This window comes from Falco rusticolus, chromosome 8, assembly GCF_015220075.1.
Source record: "Falco rusticolus isolate bFalRus1 chromosome 8, bFalRus1.pri, whole genome shotgun sequence".
NCBI classification, from domain to species: Eukaryota; Metazoa; Chordata; class Aves; order Falconiformes; family Falconidae; genus Falco; species Falco rusticolus.
The window spans coordinates 63,889,185-63,912,848 of NC_051194.1; the positions used below are offsets into that span (position 1 = coordinate 63,889,185).

The 23,664-nt window shown below is 39.5% G+C and overlaps 1 protein-coding gene across 5 annotated transcripts; it reads right to left on the reverse strand.

The window, feature by feature from the left end:
* Positions 1-424: 424 nt before the first annotated feature.
* On the reverse strand, positions 425-23,496 carry SF3B1 (splicing factor 3b subunit 1). 5 transcript variants are annotated; one of them, XM_037396789.1, is made up of 25 exons: positions 23,373-23,495; positions 17,861-18,027; positions 16,437-16,538; positions 15,670-15,784; positions 13,746-13,825; positions 12,449-12,616; positions 12,048-12,282; positions 11,060-11,272; positions 10,560-10,681; positions 9,705-9,902; positions 9,512-9,613; positions 8,067-8,246; positions 7,549-7,635; positions 7,149-7,419; positions 6,714-6,859; positions 6,454-6,600; positions 6,168-6,293; positions 5,544-5,765; positions 5,115-5,297; positions 4,908-5,019; positions 4,701-4,821; positions 4,142-4,273; positions 3,010-3,282; positions 2,300-2,516; positions 425-1,056 (listed from the first exon to the last, which is right to left on the reverse strand). In XM_037396789.1, the coding sequence occupies exons 1-25, from the start codon at positions 23,398-23,400 to the stop codon at positions 898-900; spliced, it is 3,906 nt and encodes a 1,301-aa protein (XP_037252686.1). In that variant the 5' UTR covers positions 23,401-23,495; the 3' UTR covers positions 425-897. The 5 variants fall into 5 exon arrangements, 4 of the variants coding, with proteins under 4 accessions (XP_037252686.1, XP_037252688.1, XP_037252687.1 ...); XM_037396791.1 differs by lacking the exons at positions 16,437-16,538; positions 17,861-18,027; positions 23,373-23,495 and adding an exon at positions 14,142-14,197 and having other exon boundaries at positions 15,670-15,688; XM_037396790.1 differs by lacking the exons at positions 15,670-15,784; positions 16,437-16,538; positions 17,861-18,027; positions 23,373-23,495 and adding an exon at positions 14,142-15,453.
* Positions 23,497-23,664: the final 168 nt, after the last annotated feature.

Below are 23,664 nucleotides of genomic sequence, written 5' to 3' on the forward strand. Positions count from 1 at the left end.
TTTAGTACATGCACAGAAAGAAAAAAAGCAAATGAAGAAATAAAATGCTTTTCTTATCCCAAAGCTGAAGCATTTCCTGCCTCATCTCAGGTGCTGCGGACATTGCTTTCCTAGCTCTGTATAGGAGTTACAGCACAGGCTATAGACAGCATTTAGCTTTTTATACCGCCACGCAAGCTAAAAGACATGCTAAATGCCATCAACATGCCTAATTTGGGCAACCAATTCTGCACATACCATTTATAATAAACAGCTTCTAAAAAATTTAACCACCTAATCCATCCCCCACCACCAGGATACTGCACACGAAGCAATAATAACCAACAATTAAACCCTAATTTTGCCATGAAAATAAACTGCCACTACTAGAACCATCAGCCAGACTACAGCTACATTATTGCATGACAAAGATACACACGTTAACTACAGTTTGTACATTTTTCTTATTTATTCAAAAGCTAGAGGATGACAAAAAGGGTGAAAATGTTTTATGCCACCTATTTATTACATGAACAAATACTTAATCCAAAGGGACTCGTTTTACAAGGCCCTCTGTCCAAAAACGACACACAAATTAGTTTTTATACACAAATGTTTATTTCTCAAATAAACTTCCCCTTTAAACACAAGGAATGAAATCTAAATCTTCATAAAGATGAATCCAAAATGAAATCCCTCCAGTACATGGTAATCACTGTTTTCTTGGTCACTACTGGCTTTAACTGTTTAACATCAAAAAACAAGGACATATTTAAAAAATCATGCTACTGGATACCTAGCTCTGCCTCTGACCAGCTCTATACTGATCTCCAATATTTTAAAATTTTACATCATCAAATCTGAAGCATTTAATTGAAGAACAGCTGTGCATTAAACACAAACAACTGAACAAGAAGATTATAAGATGTAATCAAGTTCGTAACGAATATAGGTGTTCTTTTCATCATTATAGATCCTTGGATAATGTGCTATCAGAGCATCTTGTGATCCTATGTAGATCGAATTATAGATCTTCCAATAAACATCTCTGACTTTCCTGGCAGGGTGAAACAAACCCTAGAAAACAGAACAGAACAAAATTTATTAAAAGCTTAAAGCTGTAACTATCTGTTACTGATTTTAATCAAGTTTTGCACAATAAGCATTTTAAAAAGCAATTATAGTAACTAGCACCACTTATAACCAAGAAGGAACACTAAATGTGTCGCTGCCAATCTGTGACTATCTAAACTAGCAAGCAGTAACAAAGCATTATTTAAAGACAGATTTTCTTATCTTTTTTCTGCATGGAGAGATGAAGTATATCTAGTTTTGTGTTCTTCTTTTTAAGTAAAAATTAAAACCTCCTGCAGTATATTTGGTTGAAACCGAGTCTTACCTTTGGCTCTGCTAATAGTGATTTGTACAAAGTACACTAGGTAGGAATACAAGAGAAACTATTAGACCTAAACAAATCAGCATAACTTTAAAAGCTCTAGAGAAAACCGTTCCATATAATAAGAACATACAATTAGTATCTGCAAAAAAAAGACACTGTGCAAGAGACTTCTATCACCTTCCTACTGATGCCAGTATCTTTAGGCTGAGGCCCTCCACATAAAAAAAACCAACCCACAGTGAAATTCCGTATCTGCAAATAATTAATAAAAAGCTGTCACATCTTCTCTACACTACAGTCATCCTTGCTTCCCACCCACTACCTGAGTTCAGGTTCTATAGCCAGCACAGCAAGAACCGTTACGTGCAATTACACAAACAAGGAGCCTTTGGATTTTACCACCATGTACACACAGACAGAAGCTGAATGGACTAGTGTTGATGTAACGGTATAAATTCTGATTAATGCACTGTTTTCTAATGCTTCACTCTTACACAGTTTTAAACGCCTTACAGTGTTTCTTGGCTAATGACAAATAATCTTGATTTAATATTAAGCTTACCCTCTCGTTTATCTCACTTCTCACTCGTTCTCATAACCCCTTGCACTATTTATTCCCCCATCATTAGTTAGCATCCTCAAAATTTGTGAGATGCTTCCATTTTGCAAGTCAACTACTACTTCTACTCAAACTCCTCAGTGAGATCAGCTATCTCACGATACCAACATCTGTTTATTGCATACTGCACTTACTGAAGTCCTTGGCACAGAACACCATGTTTAAAGAATACTTTACAGAGACAGAAAACCACACTGTTTCCCTTTGCCTGAAATCTTACTCAGGTGACTTTTTTGTCTCCTGGAAGGAAGCCCTGCCTGATAGCTCTGGTCTCTGCTACCCCAGCACACATGAGGACTTACCTGTAAACAATACTGCAACATTCTGCAGGGACCGATAGCAACTCTGAGGCCCTCCAGAGCCCCCATAACTGCCTGAATGACGTGAGGAGAGGTTTCAAACACATTAGGCCACACATAATTTAACAAGTGATTAAGAGAATCTTCACAGCCAAACCCATAAACACCAAGCGACATATGTTGCACCACAGCACTGGCTGTTTGTCTGTGCACAAGATCCCTGCAAAGAGAACAATGGCCTGTTAATAAATTATACTTAGAAGCAACACGACTGGACAAGCATAGTATTTCTTTTCAATAACACTTTTTTTTGAAAGCACTAATACACATTTTTAACCTATACTTATTGACAGCAAGAGGCAGAGTAACAAAAACCAGTACACTAAAAAAAGAGGTGGGAGTTTTCTGACAAATTACTTTGTTCTAATTCCACAGCAAAAGCACTAACAATAGAAATTATCAAAAGCAGGTTGTAGTGAATCAAGACTTCTTACATTAAGATGCTTGTATCATTTTAGTTTTCAAAAGTAGCAAAGGTTAGTAAAATAGAAGTATGCAATCTGAATTATTTGCAGGCAACAGCTTCCAAATTATGCTGGTCACTTAACATCTTTGGCAAACAAGGACAGCAGGCACATTTGCTCTTGTTAAGACCCAGCTACATACTACTTAAAAGTATATGACAATGGCTAACTGTACCCAAATGCACTCACCTGTCCATTAAAGCATCTTCAAGCAGTGGTGTAACTGCGTAAATGTAATCTTTTCCCATCTCTCCAATGTATTCAAACAGGAAAGAAAGAGATTTTAACACACCATTCTGGACATTCAGTTCTGGAACTCTGTATTCATTCATGAGCGCAGGCAGCACTGTGAAAGGTGAGCATGTTTCAGCTACAATAGCAATTGCTACTGTAGTACATACTCTGTTCTGCCTTTCCTGTACTTTCAAGTTGTTCAGCAGTGTGGCCAATACATCGTGGGGTCTGGAAGAGATTACACGCACGTCCATGTCAAGAGATTCAGTGAGGACTTAACTGAGTTTCAAACAGCAAGTGGCAGAAAAGCATGGCTTAAGCCCTCAAAAAAGTTTAGATCACTGGGAAACAACATAAACCACAAAACTGTAAGACAGCTTGAGCAACTGCGTGATCTTATTTTCATTACCAACATTATTTACTTTCCTATCTAGACTTAGCCTTTTTCCTGCCTTCTGTTCTGTCTCCTGTAAACTCTGGAGAATAGCAGTAGCCTCCCCACTACTACTCTGATCCTACAGGTAATTACAAACCTGTATTAAAACGATATGCATTTGAGAGAGATGGGCAACGTCCTGTATGGATAAGCGCGCTTATGGCATTCCTAGGTTGCTGGCTGCATCTGCGTTAAGTCAATAATCAGCCACTTATTTAAGAAAACGCACACAATGGGAATTGTGCTTTAATTGCCAACTTGCAGTGTCACTGTGGTGGCAAAAAATCCTTTTCAAATCAATAAAAGCATCGATTTGAGGAAAAAGAAAGATTGCGTATTTAAAAGAGTTTACGAAAAAAATACAGAGAGGGTCTGAATGCATATCACTATCAAAAAGTCATGAAGCAAACAGTTCTTGCTACCAAACTAAGACGCTAAGCTTGCTAACCTACAGGTTTAGTTCAAAAGTACAGCACCCCATACTGATGAAGACAGGCGACTGTATTGTCCTCCTACAAAATGAGTAAAATCAGGTCTACACATTTAACAAGTTAACCAGATACGTTCGAATATTTCTCACGAGAACACTCACAACTGCCAGCATGTTAGGTAACTGCGTGCAGAAGCGGGTAAACATTAAAACCAACTTACCCAATTGCTTTTGCAATATAACCAAAAGTGTTCACTGTGGCTCTCCGGATAGCTTTCTTGTGAGCTTTTAATAATTCAAGCAGTTCAAAGCAGATCCTCATCCATTCTCTTGCAGAAACATATTCTGCACCTCTGAAAGAGAATACAGTGAGTTACCTGTTCAGTGATGTTAGAAGTTTTTAAGTAATACCACATAAATGGCAGTACCTGTTCTATTTGCTATCAACAGAAGAGTAACTGCTTAAGCAATTTCTTTAATCAGTTATCTGTTAACACAGACCTTCACTGGTTAACAGTGTACTCAAAACTTACTATATTTCATGCAAACTTAGAATACACACACGGACAACACATTTCTTACAAAGAGTTGCAAAATAATATCATTACAATACATTCAAAAGACTCTCTGCTAAGTACCTCATCTTAAGCTTTATGCACAACTTCAAAAATATCAAGAGATACAAAAATAAATACCCAGATGCCAAACCTGATACTTAACTTCAGCTTTTGCTACAATAACTGCCCAGAGGGTCAAATATTTTATCATTGGTCAGCTTACCGGTCTGCAATGCGCCCCACAAGATCAATACAGTTCTCCTGTACTTTCTCATGTCTGTTCTTCAAAATAGGTGTAAGCCGTGGCAGGAGATCTTTGATTGGTGGCGTCATCTTGTGCATTCCTGTTGGATTCAGAAAGGCATATTTAGTTTTATAATGCCTTTTCATTTTGCTCTTGAACGGGCATGTAATCAATACACAAACATACCTATAACATTCACAATAGCTTTAAGTGCTCCGAGGATGCTGCCCAGTACTTCAGGATATTCTTCACCCAGGTACTCATACAACACAACACCCAAGTGTCCCATCAGTTTTTCCTACAGCCAAGTAAAAATATTTACAAATTAATTTTTCTCTCTCTCATTACCATGACATACCACAGCAAACTTCGTAGGAGAAGTCAATACAATACCTCTTGACAAGTCTTCATGACAACTGCAGTACGAGAGATCAGGTCAGCAGCCTGCTGCCTAACTTTAGCTGATTTGTTGTTCAGACGCCACAAGACTGTACCACAGATCTGTGGTAAGTAGGGTTTCACTCTTTTGCCTAGAGCATTAACTACTGTGCCAAAACCATTCAGCATCACAGAATCCTGTGTGTAAAAACAATAGAAAAATCAGACCAAAAGCAACACTACATTTTAATTAAACTTGACATCGTTAAAATTGCTATTGAAATGCTAACTTTCCAGAGCTGGTTTCTGAATTTCATCAATTAGAGCATTGACATCTAAAAAAGGATTCTAACAATGTAATTTAGAAGCATATATTTCTGTACAACTAACAGTGATCTAGCTTACAACTACAGCGAACCACACACTGAATATCCCTGGCCATACCTCCGTGGTCTGCTCCTGAAAGGCGTACAAGATGCCATCAATAAGTTGTTCTTCCAGTTTATGATCAATGTCTGCTGCCCCCAGATTTCCCATTATCTTCTCAATTGTTTCCATGACCATTTTTCTGTACTGCTCAGCCTCATCTTTCAGATCATCCACAATCCTGGAAATAATTTCTGCTGCTCCAACTTTATTTGCCAGCTCCACAGTTGTATCAACCAACTGAAATATGCAAACATTAAATAAGCAACCATTGTTAAAATCAACTTTCTACATCTTGAAAATAAGCTTCCCTACTCTGAAGGGGAGAGACAGCACCACGCATGTTAAGCCTGCTATGAACAACTGCTTTTACCTTTAGAAATCATCCAATGTCCTAAACACCACAAATGGGGTGAACTACCCCCCTTACAACTGGTGTAGACTCTATTCACAGATGTAAAATGCCTTGATTGCTCCTGAAACCCAGTGAATCTTCTGCCTATGCAACTTCTAAATTACTAGTCCAAACAAAATTCAGTTTCACAACATACAAGGCAAAATCAAGCATCTAGCCTGAATAAACACTCTAAATGTGAATTTTATTCTACTGTAAGTAATTTTCCAACTAAAAAAACAAAATACCTGTCTGTAATTTCTTCTGTCCAATGCCATTCTGTGCTGCCAGAAGTGTTTGAAAAAAGGGGGCAAGATTTCTGTTTTAATGTAGTTTGCTTCAACACCATCCGTACCACAGCACTGCTTTACCACCTGACAGGAAATAAAAATTCAACAATTTTAATTGTGTGTAGGGTTTGGGTGGGGTCTTTTTGTTTTGGCTTGGTTTGAGGTTGGTTTGTGGTTTTTTTTTTCAAGAAAAGGATAAAATACATATGTTTTGTATTAATACTAAACAATCGTTCTGACATACCTTCAACACAATTTTTTTCATCTCTTCATCAGGAGACTGGAACTCCCTGATAAGGATTAGCATGACTTCTCTGGTATAATAGTTTGCATACTCAGCATCCATGAGTGGAATCAGGTAACCAATAGCCTTCAAAAAGGCAGCCAAACCCTATTTAAATGCAGAAATGTGTCTTTAGCGAGTTACAGAAGATACACATCCATTTCATCCAAATTACATCCAAATACATCCAAATTACTAAATACTAAAGGATTTAGATATACCTTTCCTCTGTGTTGACGTATACCCTTCCATAAAGGCTTCAGAACAGAATCAAATGACTCAATACCATAGGGAGTGGCTGCCTCTGCCAAAGCAGCAATAGCCAAAGCACTGATGGTGCGAACTTTCTGCTGCTCATCCACCAGACCTGCAAGAGAATAGTATTCAGTACTACTTCTTGTACTCGTGTTCTTGAACTCCTTGAGTTCAAAACAGCAAAAACAGAGGGGCAGTATAAAAGGGATTAACTCATTTTGAGGAAAACTGAACCACTGCTCCTCCTTCAGAGTCAGCTGAATTATTTCTCAGCATCAAAAGAACACACAAAACAAGGTCCTCACTATCACTGTGCCTCACTGGGGTACAGAAAATTTTCCAAATATGAAGCTAATTAAAGAAATAATAATAAATCTTTGCCTAGGAATGCAGAAACTTACCGTGTTCAATAATTTCAACCAAGCTCCTGAGATGAGGCAATATAGCACAACCCATAAGGATAGCAATCTGCTGAACAATCTTGATGCCGGTATGCCTAGCCTGCCAGGATTTTTTGCTTTTACAGACAGCTTTCAGGAAGGGCAACAGAGAAGGAATGCCCAAAGCAGAAGCAACAACAGCAAAGGCTCGAGCTGTTGTATTTCGGACATATTCATCCATATTGTCGATATCAGGTCGCATTGTGGAGATCATTGTCGCCAAGCCAGCAGCCTGAAGGAAAAACATAAAGAACATACCACTTGGATTTACAAACGGCATAGTTAATTCTTCTGCCATGCCTATAAACACACACCTATATGTAAGCTAATTCAGTGCCTTAACGAAGGATGGAAGCTTTACCTTAGCCAAGTTTGAAATAATTTCTCTGCCTTCCACTCTAGCATAGTAGTCTTCATCAATCAGCAGTGGTTCAATAACGACAAGGATCTGAAAGAGATGAACAAATTACTATTACCTTTCATTAATACTTTCAGTAGTATTTCTTGCCCTACTAGATTCCATGAAACAGAAGGTGATTCTATGGATCCAAGCTTAAATCTTTATCTTGACGGGAAAAAAGTTAAATTTATTATGCTCTTTGTTACATCTCTCTGTCTCTACAGGACCTAGACTGGAGATACTTTGCAGATAAGATCCCCAAGTATGCCTGTAACATTTTTTATATCGCGCCTTAATGCCGAAGCCCACACTTCGATCACACTACAAGAACTTGAAGCATGGCTTAAAAAGACGTATGAAAGCAAATTATTTTAAAAAAACATAGTATCGTCCTCTTCTGGTATGCAAATAAAATAGACACTTCTCCAGCAGCGATCAGAAAAAGCAAATCAGAGATGAAATAGTGAATTGCAACAAACCTTGTGTACGTATGGTCGGACCAAATCATCCAGTTTGTAAAGAATTCTGTCGATGACTTTGACAAGCAAGTGACGCTCCTGATCTTCAAGTGTCGGTGACATCAGCAGAGGCAGAATCTGATTAAACAATGGCCCTGCTCCAAACTCCCGTGCTTTATCAGTAATTTGTCGCAATGCAGCCTAAACAAAACCAAACAGCCTATCAGTAAAACTAAGAAACAACACTGAACCATTACAAAACAGGTAGATACTAACGAAGTTAAAATGTAATTCACTGTAACCACAGGCTTCAAAATACTGTCTCCTACCACTGCAAAACTCTACTTCAAACAATTTTACGCTAATCTGTTTAAAAGCAAATGCATCAAGAGAAACACTCTGATGTTAGCTCCCAGATACTCAATTTTCAAGAAAAGCATGCTCCTGGTCTAGTATTTAGAACGGCTCCATCTGAAAAGTAGCTTACACAGCACTTACTTGCATCTGGGCAGCTTGGTGCTATGGTCAGTTCAGAGCAAAACTGTACAGAAAAGACTGCCAAGGTATTGCAGAATGTGCAAGGCTGAAACTTAAGTGAGAGCTAACACTGCTAATGTAAGCGTAACAAGGAAAAAACAGAAAATTACAAAGCCCTGTAAGCAAAAGGCACTATAAATCTAGTTTCTCATAACTGTAGAAAAAAAGTGAGGCCACGTACTATTTAGTGACCAACGTTACTATACAAAGAGCAGCCATACTGAATTACATTGAGTGACAAAAAAAGCCACACAGAGAGGAGGAAAAAAGCACTTAACAGGTGTGTTGGTTTTGGCTGGAATAGAGTTAATTTTCTTCATAGCAGCTAGTATGGGCTAGGTTTTGGATTTGTGTTGGAAACAGTATTGATAATACAGGGACGTTTTAGTTATTGCTGAGCAGTACTGGCACAAAGACAAGGGCTTTTCTGCTCCTCACCCCAACAGCGAGCAGGCTTAGGGGCACAAGGAGTTGTGGGGGACACGGCCAGGACAGCAGACCCCAACCGGCCAAAGGGATAATCCATACTGTACGGCATCATGCACAGCATGTGAACTATTGGGAAAGTTAGCAGTGAGCAACTGTTTTTCATATGCATCACTTGTCTATCTTGGTGTTTCTTTTTATGTTGTTGATATTTTCCTTTTCATTATATTGTTACTATACTAATATTTCAACTGTTAAACTGTTCTTATCTCAATCCATGAGTTATCTCTTTTCCGATTCTCTCCCCCTCCTCCCACCGCCAATGAGTGAGCAAGCAGCTGTGCGGTGTTTAGTTGCCAGCTGGGGTTAAACCACAACATATAGCAAACTTTAGGAGATTACCTTAAAGAGAATCCCATGGACAACTGAAACTAAACCTGAAAGCAAGTATAGATTTTTTTGAAAATGTAATTACATAAAACGCATCTGACAATTAGTCTTACCTTTCTCATGGGAGGTGTGCCATTCTTTATTTTCAGAAGTAATTTCATTATTTTTCTCTCCTTCTGTTCTTCAGGACTCAAAGTTGATTCATCAACATCAACCTACAAGTAATTCCAGATACATAAATAAGCACTGCTACATATTCAAAAGAAATCAGGAAACTTTAATCAGCACGAATGATATCTCATTTACCAGCAGTTTATCAAAGTATTGGATATCGTCTGGTTTTAGGAATGGAAGATTGCCAGATGGCTGGTCATTAACACTCTTCATAGTTCTGTCTTCTGTCTGCATGTGGAATCCAGTCATACCACCCAAAGGTGTTGGAGTTGCTGTAAGCTTGCGAGCTGGAGTACGAATAGGTACATAACCAGCTGGTGGGGGAAGAACCTACAGAAGAAAGAATAAAATTTATTTTATCATAACAGATATATAAAAAGAGGAAGGCATCAAATACAAAACATTACTGAACTTCCATTTTATGTGTTTGGGGATTTGTGTGAGTGTTACTGCACACAGTAGATCCCATGTTCACAGCAACGCAAACAAATTCACTGTGCCAGTTTATATCCGTGCTTATCCTGTATTGACAGTCTTTCAGAAGAAAACTCACTTCCACTGCTGAGAGCTTGAATAACAAACTTCAAAGTCTCTTTACAAAATATTCAAGAATCAATTCATATCTGTATAAACACAGCATACTTGCTGACCTAGAATTTGTGACTCTCTTCCATGTTTTTCTTTAATTTTATCAATCCATTCGGAGCTGATTTCTAGCCTTGACGGGCATTCCCAACATTGACAAGCAGAATAATGACCGACTGGCTCTTGAGATCACCTTTCATTCTCCCTTTCTAATGGATTTACAATAAATCAGTAACCAAACTGAACAAACATCTACAACCAATAATCAATACTTAAGGTGAAACATTCTACTTCTGGGACAACTTGGTTAGAAGAAAATGTTAAAAAAAAAAAAAAATCAATATCCCCTGGCAAAAGAAAAACCAGATGATTGTTTGCTGTATTTTAATCCAGATAAATTACCTTATATCCTTCTGGAAACATAGCATCCAATTCTTCATCAGAAAGTGGTCTGTTTCTTTCATCAATTTCCCTTTCCCAGCGCCAAGCCTGCAGCTGTTCAGGAGTCATGCTCATGATATGACCTACATTCAAATGTTAAAAAATTATTTAAAAAAAAAAAATCTTCTTTATGCAGAAGGAGATGACTTGTTTACTTAATCTTGAAGTGCACTCAAGCCAAAGTTTCCACAGCACTTGAAAACTGTAGCCAGTAAGAAGTCAGTACTTTTAGAGACTTTCATCATATTTTTACCAACTAAACTGAACAGGAACAGACGTATAACCTTCATCTCGATTCCCCTCCAGAAATTAGTTGCTGGAGGCATAAAAAAATGGTAAACTGAGCATATACTACTGATGGCAGAAGAACATCTTAGGCAGAAATCTACTTCAAAATATAATATAAAGATAAATGCTTCATTTCCACAAAAGTGAAGCCCCAGAGAATGGACTAGGCTTACCTGGTGTAGGAGTTGCCATGTTCATAGCTGGTGTACCAATGGGTGTTTTGCCAGGTGTCAGAACAGGAGTGCTGCCACCCATCTGGCTAGCAGGTGTTTCATCCCATCGCGACTTTCTTTTACTTGCTCCTGGGGTTGGCGTCTCACCAATGGAGTCACCACCTCTATCCGTACGAGGCGTCTCAGCCCATCCGCTGCCATGTCCCGGAGTATCTAAGAAAAAACAAAACAATTTTCACAGAAAGCTGAAGAGTATACACTCCAACTGTAGTATCAATATCCAAATCCATTTTCAGTATCGCATTGATTTGTGTAGACATGAGGACAAGTATCAAAAAATACACTAAACAAAAAGACTGCCTCGGTGACTATTGAAAAAAACACAGGCATTACACTAGAAACATCCAACAGAGAACTTCATTCTATGAAATAAGTATGTTTTGTCTTGTTGAGTCTTCGCATAAATAGTAAGATTCTAAAAAAGACCAGGAACTCAGGTGTTTTAGAAATTGGACAAAGATACTTCATGTACCCCCTTGATAAAAAAGCACTAAAGAGCAACGGCATTTCACCATTACATTACACATGAGCCTAATTCAAATTAGGCAGGTGAGAAAATGCTTCCAAAACTTCTTTTAATTCTAACTTCTTAAAAAAAAAAACAGTTCAAAAACAACACACACAAGTGTACTCCAAAAAGCAATTCAACATCAGCTCCTTTACAATGACCTTGACGCATTAAAATCCCAACCTGAAGCCATCAATAGACATACCACAAAACTTTGATTCAATTTTTGAGCTGAGGTGCTTTCCCCGATGCGAGTTAAGCTAGCAGGCAGAGCTGAATGCTGTAACACGGACGGAAACACCACCTCGCACCAACCACTAGATGTCACACTTCCAAAGCTACTGTTTACCCAAGGTGAAAAAATCCTATACAATTAACCATTCCAAACGTGTAACACGTGTTCCAGTTCACCATAAATACCTCTTTCTGTTTTAGGCGTTTCATCCCATCGATTTTTACGTGCACTGGAAGTGGCACCTCCGTGGCCTGGTGTGGCGTGACCGGGCGTGTCCCGTCCAGGTGTTGCAGCTCCTGCTGGTGTATGACTGGGAGTCGGATCCCATATTTTTGAGCCTGGTGTGGCACCAGGAGTTTCACTACCCTTTGCACGGCCCGGAGTTTCATCCCATCGCAGAGATGGTGTATGTCCAGGAGTCTATACCAGACAAAATCGAAAGTATTAATCTCTCTCATACTACACAGTAAGAGACTGCTAGTTACTCATTTTCAGTAGAAAAGGATACTTCTGAAATTCAAAAGGATTAGCTCTAATGTCTACCGTAGATAAACTGATGAACACTAGGATTCACTAGGATTATTACCTCTGCTTGATCCCAACTGGATAACTTTTTAGGTGTAGCACCAGGAGTCTGATCAGCTGTCTGATCCCAGCGCCGCTTGCGTTTTGAAGGTGGCTGAGACGCGGCTCCATTGACGACTTTAAGCTCTCCAGCTTTAGCTTTTTCAGCTAGCTGTTGCCTAATTTCCCTCTATTCAAGGGCAGAATGAGACAAACATAAGAAAGAGGTTTGCTGGAATAACATGCAATTAGCTACCGTTCTAATTTCAAGGTCGTTCTCAAATGTATTGTACTGACAAAGCAGCCATATGTTTGGAGGTGCTGTTTTTAAACGTATTTCTTATAAAAGCCATTATTACGACAAATACGAACGCATGGAGAATTTTGAGCGCTATCAGTTTCTGCTACCTCTATCTGTGCCTCAAAAATCATTACACATCTGTTTCAAACAAGTTCTGCTTCTGTAAATTAAAGGTGGATGAGTTAGAAAATGTGTTCATTTGACTTACATCCGACGACTTAAGAGAGCCCTGAAATTATTATTTAAAAATCTGAGACGATGCTGTTACAACAGCACACTGACCCAGGCTGGTTTTCACTTATCAATGGATCCATAAGCACTTAGACTGTCAAAATTACAAACTAATTCCTCATTAAGGTAAGTCAAGTAGGGTAAACCAATGTAAATCTACAGAGGTCACTGGAACTACAAGCTCTTGCTCTAATTAACAATGTGGCACCATAGGTATTACACAATAAATTTGATTATATAACCAGAATCTTCTTACCTCTTGAATTTTTAATAGCCATGAATAAAGCACGTATTTTTACTACTTTTTTTTTTTCTTTTAGTATTTAAAATAAAATGTCAATCTTGCACCAGTTCTTAGTACTGCAATATCTGTTTTCAGTGCTTCAACAAAAGCCCTTTAAAACCTCCCTGGACTCCCTTTACACAGCTCACAAAAACAAACACCTCTGACACTAAATACCTCTCAGTGACCGTTAGCTTTTGTCTTTCATCCTCTGAAAAAAAATTAACAAAAATTCCACGTGATATAAAAAAAATCCAGACTAAAATACATTGAGACTATTTCTCCCTCCATTGTTTAGGTACTGTATAGAACGCATGTTTTTTCGAAACTTTCATCTTTAAATTCTACTAACTTTCAACACACAAAGAACAGGATTTTCCAAAGAAAAGGACTCATTAAGACAAAAAAAGTCAACAGAACTTCCATTCTCCCTTCCTTATAACACACTTTCAAAGGCTGTAAAATGAAACAAACTTCAAGTGGAAAACCCTCCCCTCCACACACCTCTTCCTTTGTTAAATGCTGTTCGCGCATAACATCCATGTATGTTCTGGCATTCATTTTAGGATCTGGTGTCTTCCCTCCTGCAGAAGAGAACAGCAACAGGAATAGAGCACAATGAGTACAGGATAAGCAGAAACCGCTGACTTTTTCTATTGTCCTGCTCTAATATTATATTATTCCATGATCATTTAATTTTACTTTTTGATTGAAAATTTTAAAAATTACATGTATCTTACGTTTATTCAGTTTGCTGATCAATTTAACCTGTTTGAACACAAACATAACTACTGCAGTTTCAAACAAATATTTTAAAGCCGATATAAATGATAAAATGACAACACAGTTAAGAGTCTTCAGAAGTGATGGGTTCCTGGGTTGCTAATCCGGAATACGTACACTTTCGTGCCTTTGTCTCCATCAGCAGTTCTGACTTCAAGCAGCAGAATAGAAGCCTAGAAAATTATCTCTTTACCATTAGTAACACTTTGGAAAGATATTTATATTCAAAACATTACCTTGTGTAAGCTGTTAAATCCTAGTAATCTGACTATAAATAACTACTGCATACCTAAGTAATGTTCAAAATGTTTTATCATATAGACCCATTTATAAGTTTGACAAATTTGGACACGTCTCCCAGATCTTCTAGTGTCATATTGTAAAAGGGCTTCATTTAAAAAATCAAACCAAACCAAACCAAAACACCCCAAAAAACTGTTTGATGACATTTTCCCCCTCTTGTCTTCTCAAGGTACAACTGTGATTGGGAGCTGAATGCAATACAGTACATACACCACCACAATGATACTCACAGGTAATGGGTTTTGTATACCATATGTTGGTTTATGCTGTGTATCTTGCGTTAATTAAGCTTTTAAATACCTTACAAGAAGCCCAACTTTATAAAAATGAGACTTGTCAAGAAAAACACTTTTCTTTAAGAAAAATGTGCAGGTTTGCTATACAAGTGGTATAGCATTATAATTTAGGGAAAAAAATAAACTTCTTTAACATTTCTATGCTGAAGATCATTGCCCAATTGGCTGTGTCATTCTGACACTAGCTTTGATAGGACTTTCCTTTGGAATACTTTTTCACCATAATCTACACAGGATGTGTTGAACTGCACCCTTAAGAATGCAGACAGGACTGGCATATAGCAGTACTGCTGTAGGAAAGAAATTAAGGACAGTTAGTATGGGCCTGTGAATGCTGACAATACATGTTTATATCAATTACAATTAAGCAAGTAAAATAATTAATATCCCTATTAATTCATGCAGGCTGAAATTCTCATTTGTAAAACCTGCAAAATAGCTACCATTTTTAAGCCAACAGGCACCTTACTGCCACACGTGAAACTCACTCACCTGAAGAAAGTTTCTGTCAGACCCACTAATACCCCTTTTCCTGACTTGCATTCTAAAATTATCAGAACAGACTTGAACTATTAATAGTATCAAAGTCTTATATATGCTTTTGTTTCTTTTAGCTATACCACCTAAGTTTACATAGGATGGTAAGAATAAGGTGCTCTATTTTGAGAACTAGCATTTCAAAAGCAGTAACCCTGTAAATCTATGATTTGGAATGAAAACTTTCAAGGTACTGAAAGAATTTGAGCACTCAATACACAAGCTGTTCAAAGTATAATGCACAACCCAAAACAAAATGAAAAGAGAAACCTTTAACCCTTTGTGTTTCTATGGCAATGGCTCATTATTTTCTTGTCCTTCTACCTGGAAAGAAAATTCGTATTATAAAGATGAAGAATATGGCATCTAGGTTTTCAACCAAATCTCTATGAAAAGGGGATGTTTAAAACAAAACTAAGTTTATAAGCATGCCAACAGAAATCAAAGGGCTAAAGACAATTACAGACAACAAATTTCATAGAGGGTATAGAAAAGTCAAAAGAAATTACCATCTGCAAAAGGATCAAGACGCTCAGGGGAAATTATCATCATCCGCCTGTGCTTCTTGTACTCATCTTCCCGATCTGCAATCTTTTGAGGACGGTGTTCTGCAAAAGGATCATACTAAAAACCGAAAAAAGCCTGTTAGTCACATATGTGAGAAGAACAACACAAAAAGTGTCTGGTGACCATAAGCCTGTATTTGTTTTCAGTATTACTATTTTTAATCTCAGCTATGCAGGAACGTCAAAACACTACGTTAATATAAATTTTACTTCTGTGACTGGAATTTTGGTTTGGTTTTAAACACAGAATTTCTTAGAAGTAACTTCTGACAAAACTTTGCTATTTTAAGTTTATTCATTTGCTACCAAAGCCTGCCATGCTGCCTGTCATTCCCCTTTTTTGGCAGGGGGATTTAATGCTACTTCATATGTTTTTAAATTTTACATTTAGTTTTCCAGTTGTCCAGTCCAAGACATTAAGTTTTCCAGTTCTTTTCATTTTTGAATTATCTGACCTACAAAAAAATTTTTTGATAGTTTAGTGTATATGCCCACATTGCCTTTTACATGCAGAAGTACCAGTTGTTATCACCCTGTGGAATTCTAAACTGCAGTAGTAACAAGCTTAAAGCAAAAATAAAATACCACATCCCTTTACACACACCTTGCATGTAAATCCAGAAAACAAGACCTGCTCTCAAAAACGCTCTGACACTTCTCGCCCTTAATATCTACAACAGTATTTTACTGTGCCTTCAGTTAAGATGTACCTGTTCAGTAGATTGTGGTATGTCATTAAGCAATGCCACTGGAGCATGGTACCCTGGCTTCTTCTGGCCAAGCAAACTGGTAGAAGGGTAGTCATCATCATCCTGTCAATAAAAAGACATGGTGAATTTGTTGTGTTAATATTATATTTAGATAAACTAATGTCAAATTAACATACTGTGGTCAAAGAAAAGATGAAAACAGACAAATAGAATAGCTAATTCTAAATTTTAGCAAGCTTCTTCATATAGCTTGTTTTATTACTCCCAAACTGCTAAAACAGATAAACCTACCCACATGACTAAAAAGACTACTTTTTCTCTACAAAACTCAAGTATTCTGCAATATGCTACATTTAATCAAGTATACCGTCTACGCTAGTTACACAAAAAGTCTGTATTTCACATTAGCGCTACTGATACAGCTCCTTAGTTGGTATGGGAAAGTTGGTGCGCAGAAATTCAAACTATTCTTTCTTAAAAGTCAGCTAGATATAGAACAAAACTTCAGTAGACAACCCTACAGAAAAAGCTTCAGAAACTGAAAACTTCGGAAATACATTAATGTTAATTTAGCTATACCTTCTCAATCACAATAGCAGTAATAAGTACTCAGAATGCATTAGATGCTTTCACAATCTATTTTCTCACATCAGTAGCCAGTTTCTGTGCAATAATTTACAGCAACCCAAAAGAAAAAATGCTCTTAAAAGTATGAACTGATTTTTGTGAGATCCTGTAATGGAAGTTTTTAATTAGGGAATTCTTATAAATCTGCAGATGACATAATACATCACTAGAAAAAAATAGTATTAACTAATACTAAATTGAACATAACAATCTTCATTCCTCTTAAAAATACCATTCACTCTGTTTAATCTGTAGTTTCCTATGTATTTATGGTCAGAACTGTAGTCTCTTACTGCTCCTACAACTGAAAATGTGATCAAATGTTTGACATTAGAAATTAACATAATCTTACAAGCAGGATACACAAGGAGAACATAATACAGTGAAAAAGTCAATTCTCAAAATTTGCTCTCAAATCGCATGCAAAGAAATAGAAACCTTAAAACAGTCACTTCGGTTTGTTGGCCCAAGTTTTATTACACTTTTTCACCATCATTTTTCATCTTGGCAGCAACAACAGAACAATATTAATTATTCCATTCAAGGCTGACACTGATTATGTACCAGGCCACCACTTTTTGTCTTCTGCTTAGGCCTACATGACTTTCAAAGCACAATGACGTACAAGCCTGACTTAGAACTCAAGAGCTTCTCTGATAAGACATATTTACTTCTGTATGGCTTTAAATATCAGTAACTGCTTTTACTTTAGCAACTGCTATTAAAAATTACATAAAATCAATTCCAAAATACTTGGAATGCATGCCCTACATATACAAATATATAAAATCACTTACATCTTCCAATTCAGTTGCTGCAATAGAAGTGACATATCCAGCAAACCTGCTGTCACTGCCACCATAAATTTCTTGATCATAGTATCCTGTAGAATCAAGGCCTACTCCTTGTGCTTCATCAAGGGCAGGCTTTTTTCCTTGAATTTCTCGAATCTGTGCTTCAATATCTAGGGTAAAAACGCACACACACAAAAAAAAAGGTATTTTTATGCATATACACAAAATGTAATATTCATGTTACTATGTACAGCAAATTGAGTTTTTCACCCTATTTCAATTATATCTAAGTAATAAAAAATGACACAGAAAGCTATAAAATCATGATATTTATAAGCAGCTTTTTCTTAATTATTATTATAGTATTATCCAGCAGACTACTTCAGTTGTATGGCCTAGAGCAAACTATTCAAACCCAACTGTCAATGTACCTCATCTTCCAACAGCAACGGCAGAGAAGGCAATTTATACCGCAGTATTATTTCTCAACACTACACTAACACAACACTTTCTCAGTGAATGTAATTCATTTTAAAAGCCTTTTAAAATGTTATCACCAATTAACAAACTCATTTTGCTAATTTAAACAAATCTGTTCAGAAGAGCTACTACATGAGTTGTCAAATCTGAGAAAATTTAATAAAACAACACTCTATTGTGTTATCTAACATATTGCAAATCTATATCATCTTTGAACAAAGGAAAAAAACCTCTTTAATATGGCAAATAACAAAGTAGCCCCCACTCCCCCCCCCCCCCCCCAAAAAAAAAGAAAGAAAAAAAGGACCAGCTTCTTTTCACTCTGGCAGCTAAAATGTTATTTACTCATGACACTTCCTGCCTGCACTACCTTCTTTGAAGAGCCTCTTGATAACAAAAAAACATTTAAACAGGATGAATGGGAGCCTCTTCATTCTTCTAACACACCAAGGCCTGACTCTTATCAACTTTGGTGGTCATGTTTGACCTTAGAAATTTGGTATTTTCGGAGAGAACATTAACTTGTTAACACAGAAAACAAGGAACCAAATTAAACCATGCTTTCTTCCTACCTGTTGTAATGCAACAAGAAAGTAAGTTACAGTAATCAAACTGTCTTCAACAAATGTAATTGTGATGGAGGTACATTAAGGCACAGCTAACTCCCTAAAAATTATTACTGTTTCCATCTGAATTTTGATTCAGCAGGTACGTAAAGACAATTATCCATACAATGCGAATTTCAGTAAACAATTATTTTTGTGGCTAAAAAAATACCCACAAGTTGCATTTCATGGCTGAAGGAATACCAAGGATCATGCCTGAGCGGGAGGGTTGGACTGTATCACAGAATGGTCGGGGTTGGAAGGGATCTCTGGACATCACAGAGTCACACCGAATAGTCGGGGTGGGAAGGGACCTCTGGAGATCATCTAGTCCAACCCCCTGCTAAAGCAGTCACCTAGGGCAGGCTGCACAGAGTCGCATCCAGGAGGGTTTTGAATGTCTCCAGGGAAAGAGACTGCGCAGCCTCTCTGGGCAGCAGAAGTACATTTGTGAACTCAAGAGTCCCAAGCACAGAAGATACATCATAGTAGATGGTAAAGAGGATCTTGCTCCAGCCAGTTAAGGGCTCCCACTGAACTTCTGCAGGTATCTAGCACACAGTAACTTGGACAGTCATCTCTGTGTTACAGAAATTCATGGTATCTGCCTGTGACTCAAAGAAGCTGAAACCGGACAAGAGCCTTATGCTGCTGGCCATGAACCCCTGCTGAATCCTGCCCCCAGGTACACAGAACTCCTCCTAAAATCTGCACAGCACTGGGGATTCCACAGAGTCCAAACCTTGAGACACACTGTTCCCCAATACATCACTCCCTGGAGAAGCAGCAGAAAGAAGCTACTGCCGAATCAGGGATCCCTCCCTTGCCTTCAGAGGTCTCAGATCATCTTCAGAGACACACCACACGCATCCCATTTACCACTGTTGTCTTAAGGTATTCCAGTTTTGTGAAGTGGTCCTGTGGTGTGGCTGTGGAACCGATACAACTCAAATATTTCGCTCACAGATTTTCTGGTTACTTCTGTTTATTCCGAAGAGCAGATCAAGTTCCCGATTCCTTTTGCAGCCTGGTGCAATGCAGCACTGGGGTGAAAGGGAATACCTTGGCAGCAAGGGAAGCTTTAGGACAACAGTACTGGCACCAAGTGTTTTTAGAGTACAATGACATTGTTTCTTATTGCTAAAGAGCAGTTACTAGAACACACTGCCTCTTTAGTAGCATATTAAGTGCTGGTTGTGCATCCATAGCTGTCAACTTCAACACAAAAAAACCCTACAGATCTTGCCTACAATGCAAAAGCCTTTCCACCATCTATCCACTGAATCAATCGGACCATGCAGCTCAGCCAAATAAAGCACCAGTAAGTACCCTGCCATGCAGGAATGGGTCACAGAGATTTGCTTTTGCCTGGGCTCCCACCACTACTACCATCCACAAAGTCTATTAAAACAATTGTGGGATTTCTGCAGCACAAGCATTAGAACAAAAATATTTTTCTATTAGTAATTCTTACCAACACTTTACATACTAAGACCTTGTTCTCTTATTTTATTCTTAAATAGCTGCATTTACTGAAGAGGGTATAGATGTCATTTACTATTGGTCTCCTTTAAATTAGAATGACTACAACTGTTTGCAGACTAAGCAGCACTTTCATTTACTTACAGCAAAACCTGCTGGGTTATCTACACCGCAAAAAAAGTCTACACAGGGTCTATAGGGTTAACAAACCCTCACACTTATAGCCACCATAGTTTTCAACTAATGCTATGCATTATGCTCTAACTGGCATTTTCTTAAAAAGCTCATACCCTATTTAACAAAGCACTGAAATACAAATCAAATTAAGAGTCATCACAAAGCTTAATACATTGTGTAAAGCAAAGTACTTGTTGGATGCTTTAGTCAACCAAGACTAAAACAAACTTCAGTCAGACAAAGAAACAGTAAAGGGAGTGGGACTTCCAAAAAAAAAAAAAAAAAAAAAAAAAAAAAGGAGGAGGTATCAGGCACGGAGATATATTATCCCATATCCTACTGATCATTCCTTTTTCTGTATTTTACTCTATTTAATATATTTTGGTATTTTAAAAGAAGTTTCAAATCAACTGTGTTTATTAAAAGTTACTAAAAATGTTGAATATTATTAAATTCAACATATCTGAACTCAAAGTCACTGAGAATCCAGCTCACAGCCAGATCATGATAGCCTTTCTCAAAATACACACTCCATTACCGTACATGTAGGTCTACTTGCAATGTCTGGAGTGTAAGACATTCAGCATTTAAAAAAACAAAAACAAAAACCACTCTAATCAGATCCTGTACTAAAGCAGTATTTTACAGCATAAACAGCTTCTATGTTTTCATGCCTTATCACATTTTTGCACGTTTAGCTTGCCCCCTGCAGCTTTATTTCTAGCTGCTTTAACACTCTCATACATGTTAAGTCTCTCTATTAGGTTTGGACATCTCTTCTGCGCAAGAAAAAAATTATACAAATTAAAAACTGCCTTAGACAGCATTCAGAACTCAAGCATTTATTGAGCATTCATAAGCTGCCATTTAAAACTTTACTTCCCAGCCTATAACAAAGAGCTCCTCCTCAAACTATTAACTGAAACAATCTACACTGTTTTCAGACCTCTTTCAAGTTGCATCTTGAACAGATCAATCAACAAGTATTTAACAAACAGTACAAAGACGTAAAAAAATCTTCTAAGACAATTTAGTAACAACCCAATTTGGAAAATCTGTCAGGAGCTGAAGAAAGTAAGACAGGATAGAACTCGGAAGAAAAATAATCAAGGTGTTCAGCTAATACCCCCATGTTGGGAAAGATCGACATTACATGATCATACCCAGTTATACGTTATTTTTTTATTTAACTACCTAACCACCACCACCCCTTAAAACCTGTTCTGATAAAGCTAATCAAAACACCAGGCAACCGGATGCATGTCAATGTTTTTATTAAAGTCAAGAGACCACCATCTGCTTCAATAAATAACCAATTTAAGTCAAAAAACAACTACTCCTCTACTATTTTATTATTAGAAGCTCTTCAAGTAATATGAGAGGCAGAGTTATGTGTGGATAACGTGAAGGGTAATACTGTGATGGATAATATTGGGTATCTCACACAAACCTTATGCATGTTACAGGATATAAAGAAAAAAGGCAGTTTCTGTAATTCAAAACAGAATGTTGTTCTAGAATGCTAAAAAAAATATTAAATTTTTTAAAAAGTGAGAACAACAGTTCAAGCTTTTCTTCATCCATAAATTCAATTAGATCTGCAGCATTAAAGACTACATTGGCCTCGCTTCCACGGGAGATGATGCCTCTCCATTTGAAAAGTTTTCTCAGCGCGAAACTCCCTACTCCCAAAGGTGAGGACTGCCTGGGTGCCTGCCCACCTCACAGCACTGACACTCTGCAGCGGCCTCTGCTTAGTGAATCACTGATGTCACTAACACAAAATGCAGCAGATCGCCTATCATACACAGAAACACACGTAAAAACCCAAAGGCGAAAAACAGCGGAAGTGGTAAAATCCTAAAAGCTACTCTCCCTCGCCCGAAGCTATTTCAGAGCAGGGCAAGCCACAGCCGCTGTCCGTGAAGAAAGCTCTGCTGCGTGCTACGAAGAGCCGGGAGCGGGGCGGCCACAGAGCAGCTGGGGCGCAGCCTGCCCCCGGGCCTGCCGCTGAAGCCCTGGGACCAGCGCGCTGCGGCGGGAGGACCCAGCCGGCCCAAGCCCCCGCGCTAAAATGGCAGCTGGAGCGCCGGAGACCTCGCGCTGCTTTTTCTCCTCCTCCGAGGCACTTTTCCCCGCAAGCACCACTCGGCACGGCGCTCAGTCCCAGCCGGAGCCATGCTGGCTGCCAGCGGGCAGCACCCGCCCGCCCTGCATCCCCGGCCCTGCCGCTGCGGCGCCGGCCCGAGGGGCGGGCGAGGGAATAGCCCCGTGGGGGGACGGGGAGGCGTGCGGCGCGATGCGCACCGGGCGGCGGGGCCGGCCCGGCGGGGAGGGGAGGGGCGCGCAGCGGCTCAGGGCCGACCCGCCGGGGAAGCGCCGCTCGGCCCCGGCGGCAGCCCGGCAGGGACCCGCGCTTCAGCGCCGCCGCCGGCCCCGGGACAAAACCGGAGCTAACCGACCCGCTCCCCTCACCCCCCCGCGGGCCCGTCAACTACCCCTCGGGCCGTGCACAGCGGAAGACATCCCCCCTCAGGTCCGCTGTGCCCCCCCCCCGCCCGCCCCCGAGCGCCAGGCGGCGGCCCAGGCATGGCGGTGACACAAGCAGAGACGCCATTACAAACGGGCCCGGCCCGCCCGCCGCAGGGCCAGCCCGCCCGGCCCCCGCCCCCGAGGCCGCGCCTGACGCTGCCCACAGCCGGGGAGAAACACAACGCGAAGCCCAGGGCAGGGCGCGGGGCGCCGCGGCGGCTGTTTTTCGGGCTTTTTACCTTCGTGGGTTTTGGCGATCTTCGCCATTTTGTGCAGCGCCAACAACGCCGAGGCGGAACTGGCGCGGCCCCGCCACTTCCGCTACGAGGGAAGGCCGGGAGCGCAGTGCGCGAGCGCGGCCCGGGGCCTCCCGCCGCGCGCCTCGCGCAAGCGCGGTGCCGGCGCACGGCGGGCGTCGCTCCAGCGGCTGGGCAGTGCCCGCCCACCCGGTGATGGACGGCGCGGCGAGCCAACGGCAGCGCGGCGGGGCAGGGGGCACGGCCACACCCCCGGCATAAAGCCCATATAGGT

Coding starts and splice junctions, on each gene's coding strand:
- SF3B1 (XM_037396789.1), bottom strand. CDS start 23,400: ATGGCGAAGATCGCCAAAACCCACGAAG. Junction 11,273..12,047: donor AACGCCTAAAACAGAAAGAG/GTATTTATGGTG, acceptor GTTTTTTCTTAG/ATACTCCGGGACATGGCAGC. Junction 6,294..6,453: donor TGAAAAAAATTGTGTTGAAG/GTATGTCAGAAC, acceptor ATTTCCTGTCAG/GTGGTAAAGCAGTGCTGTGG.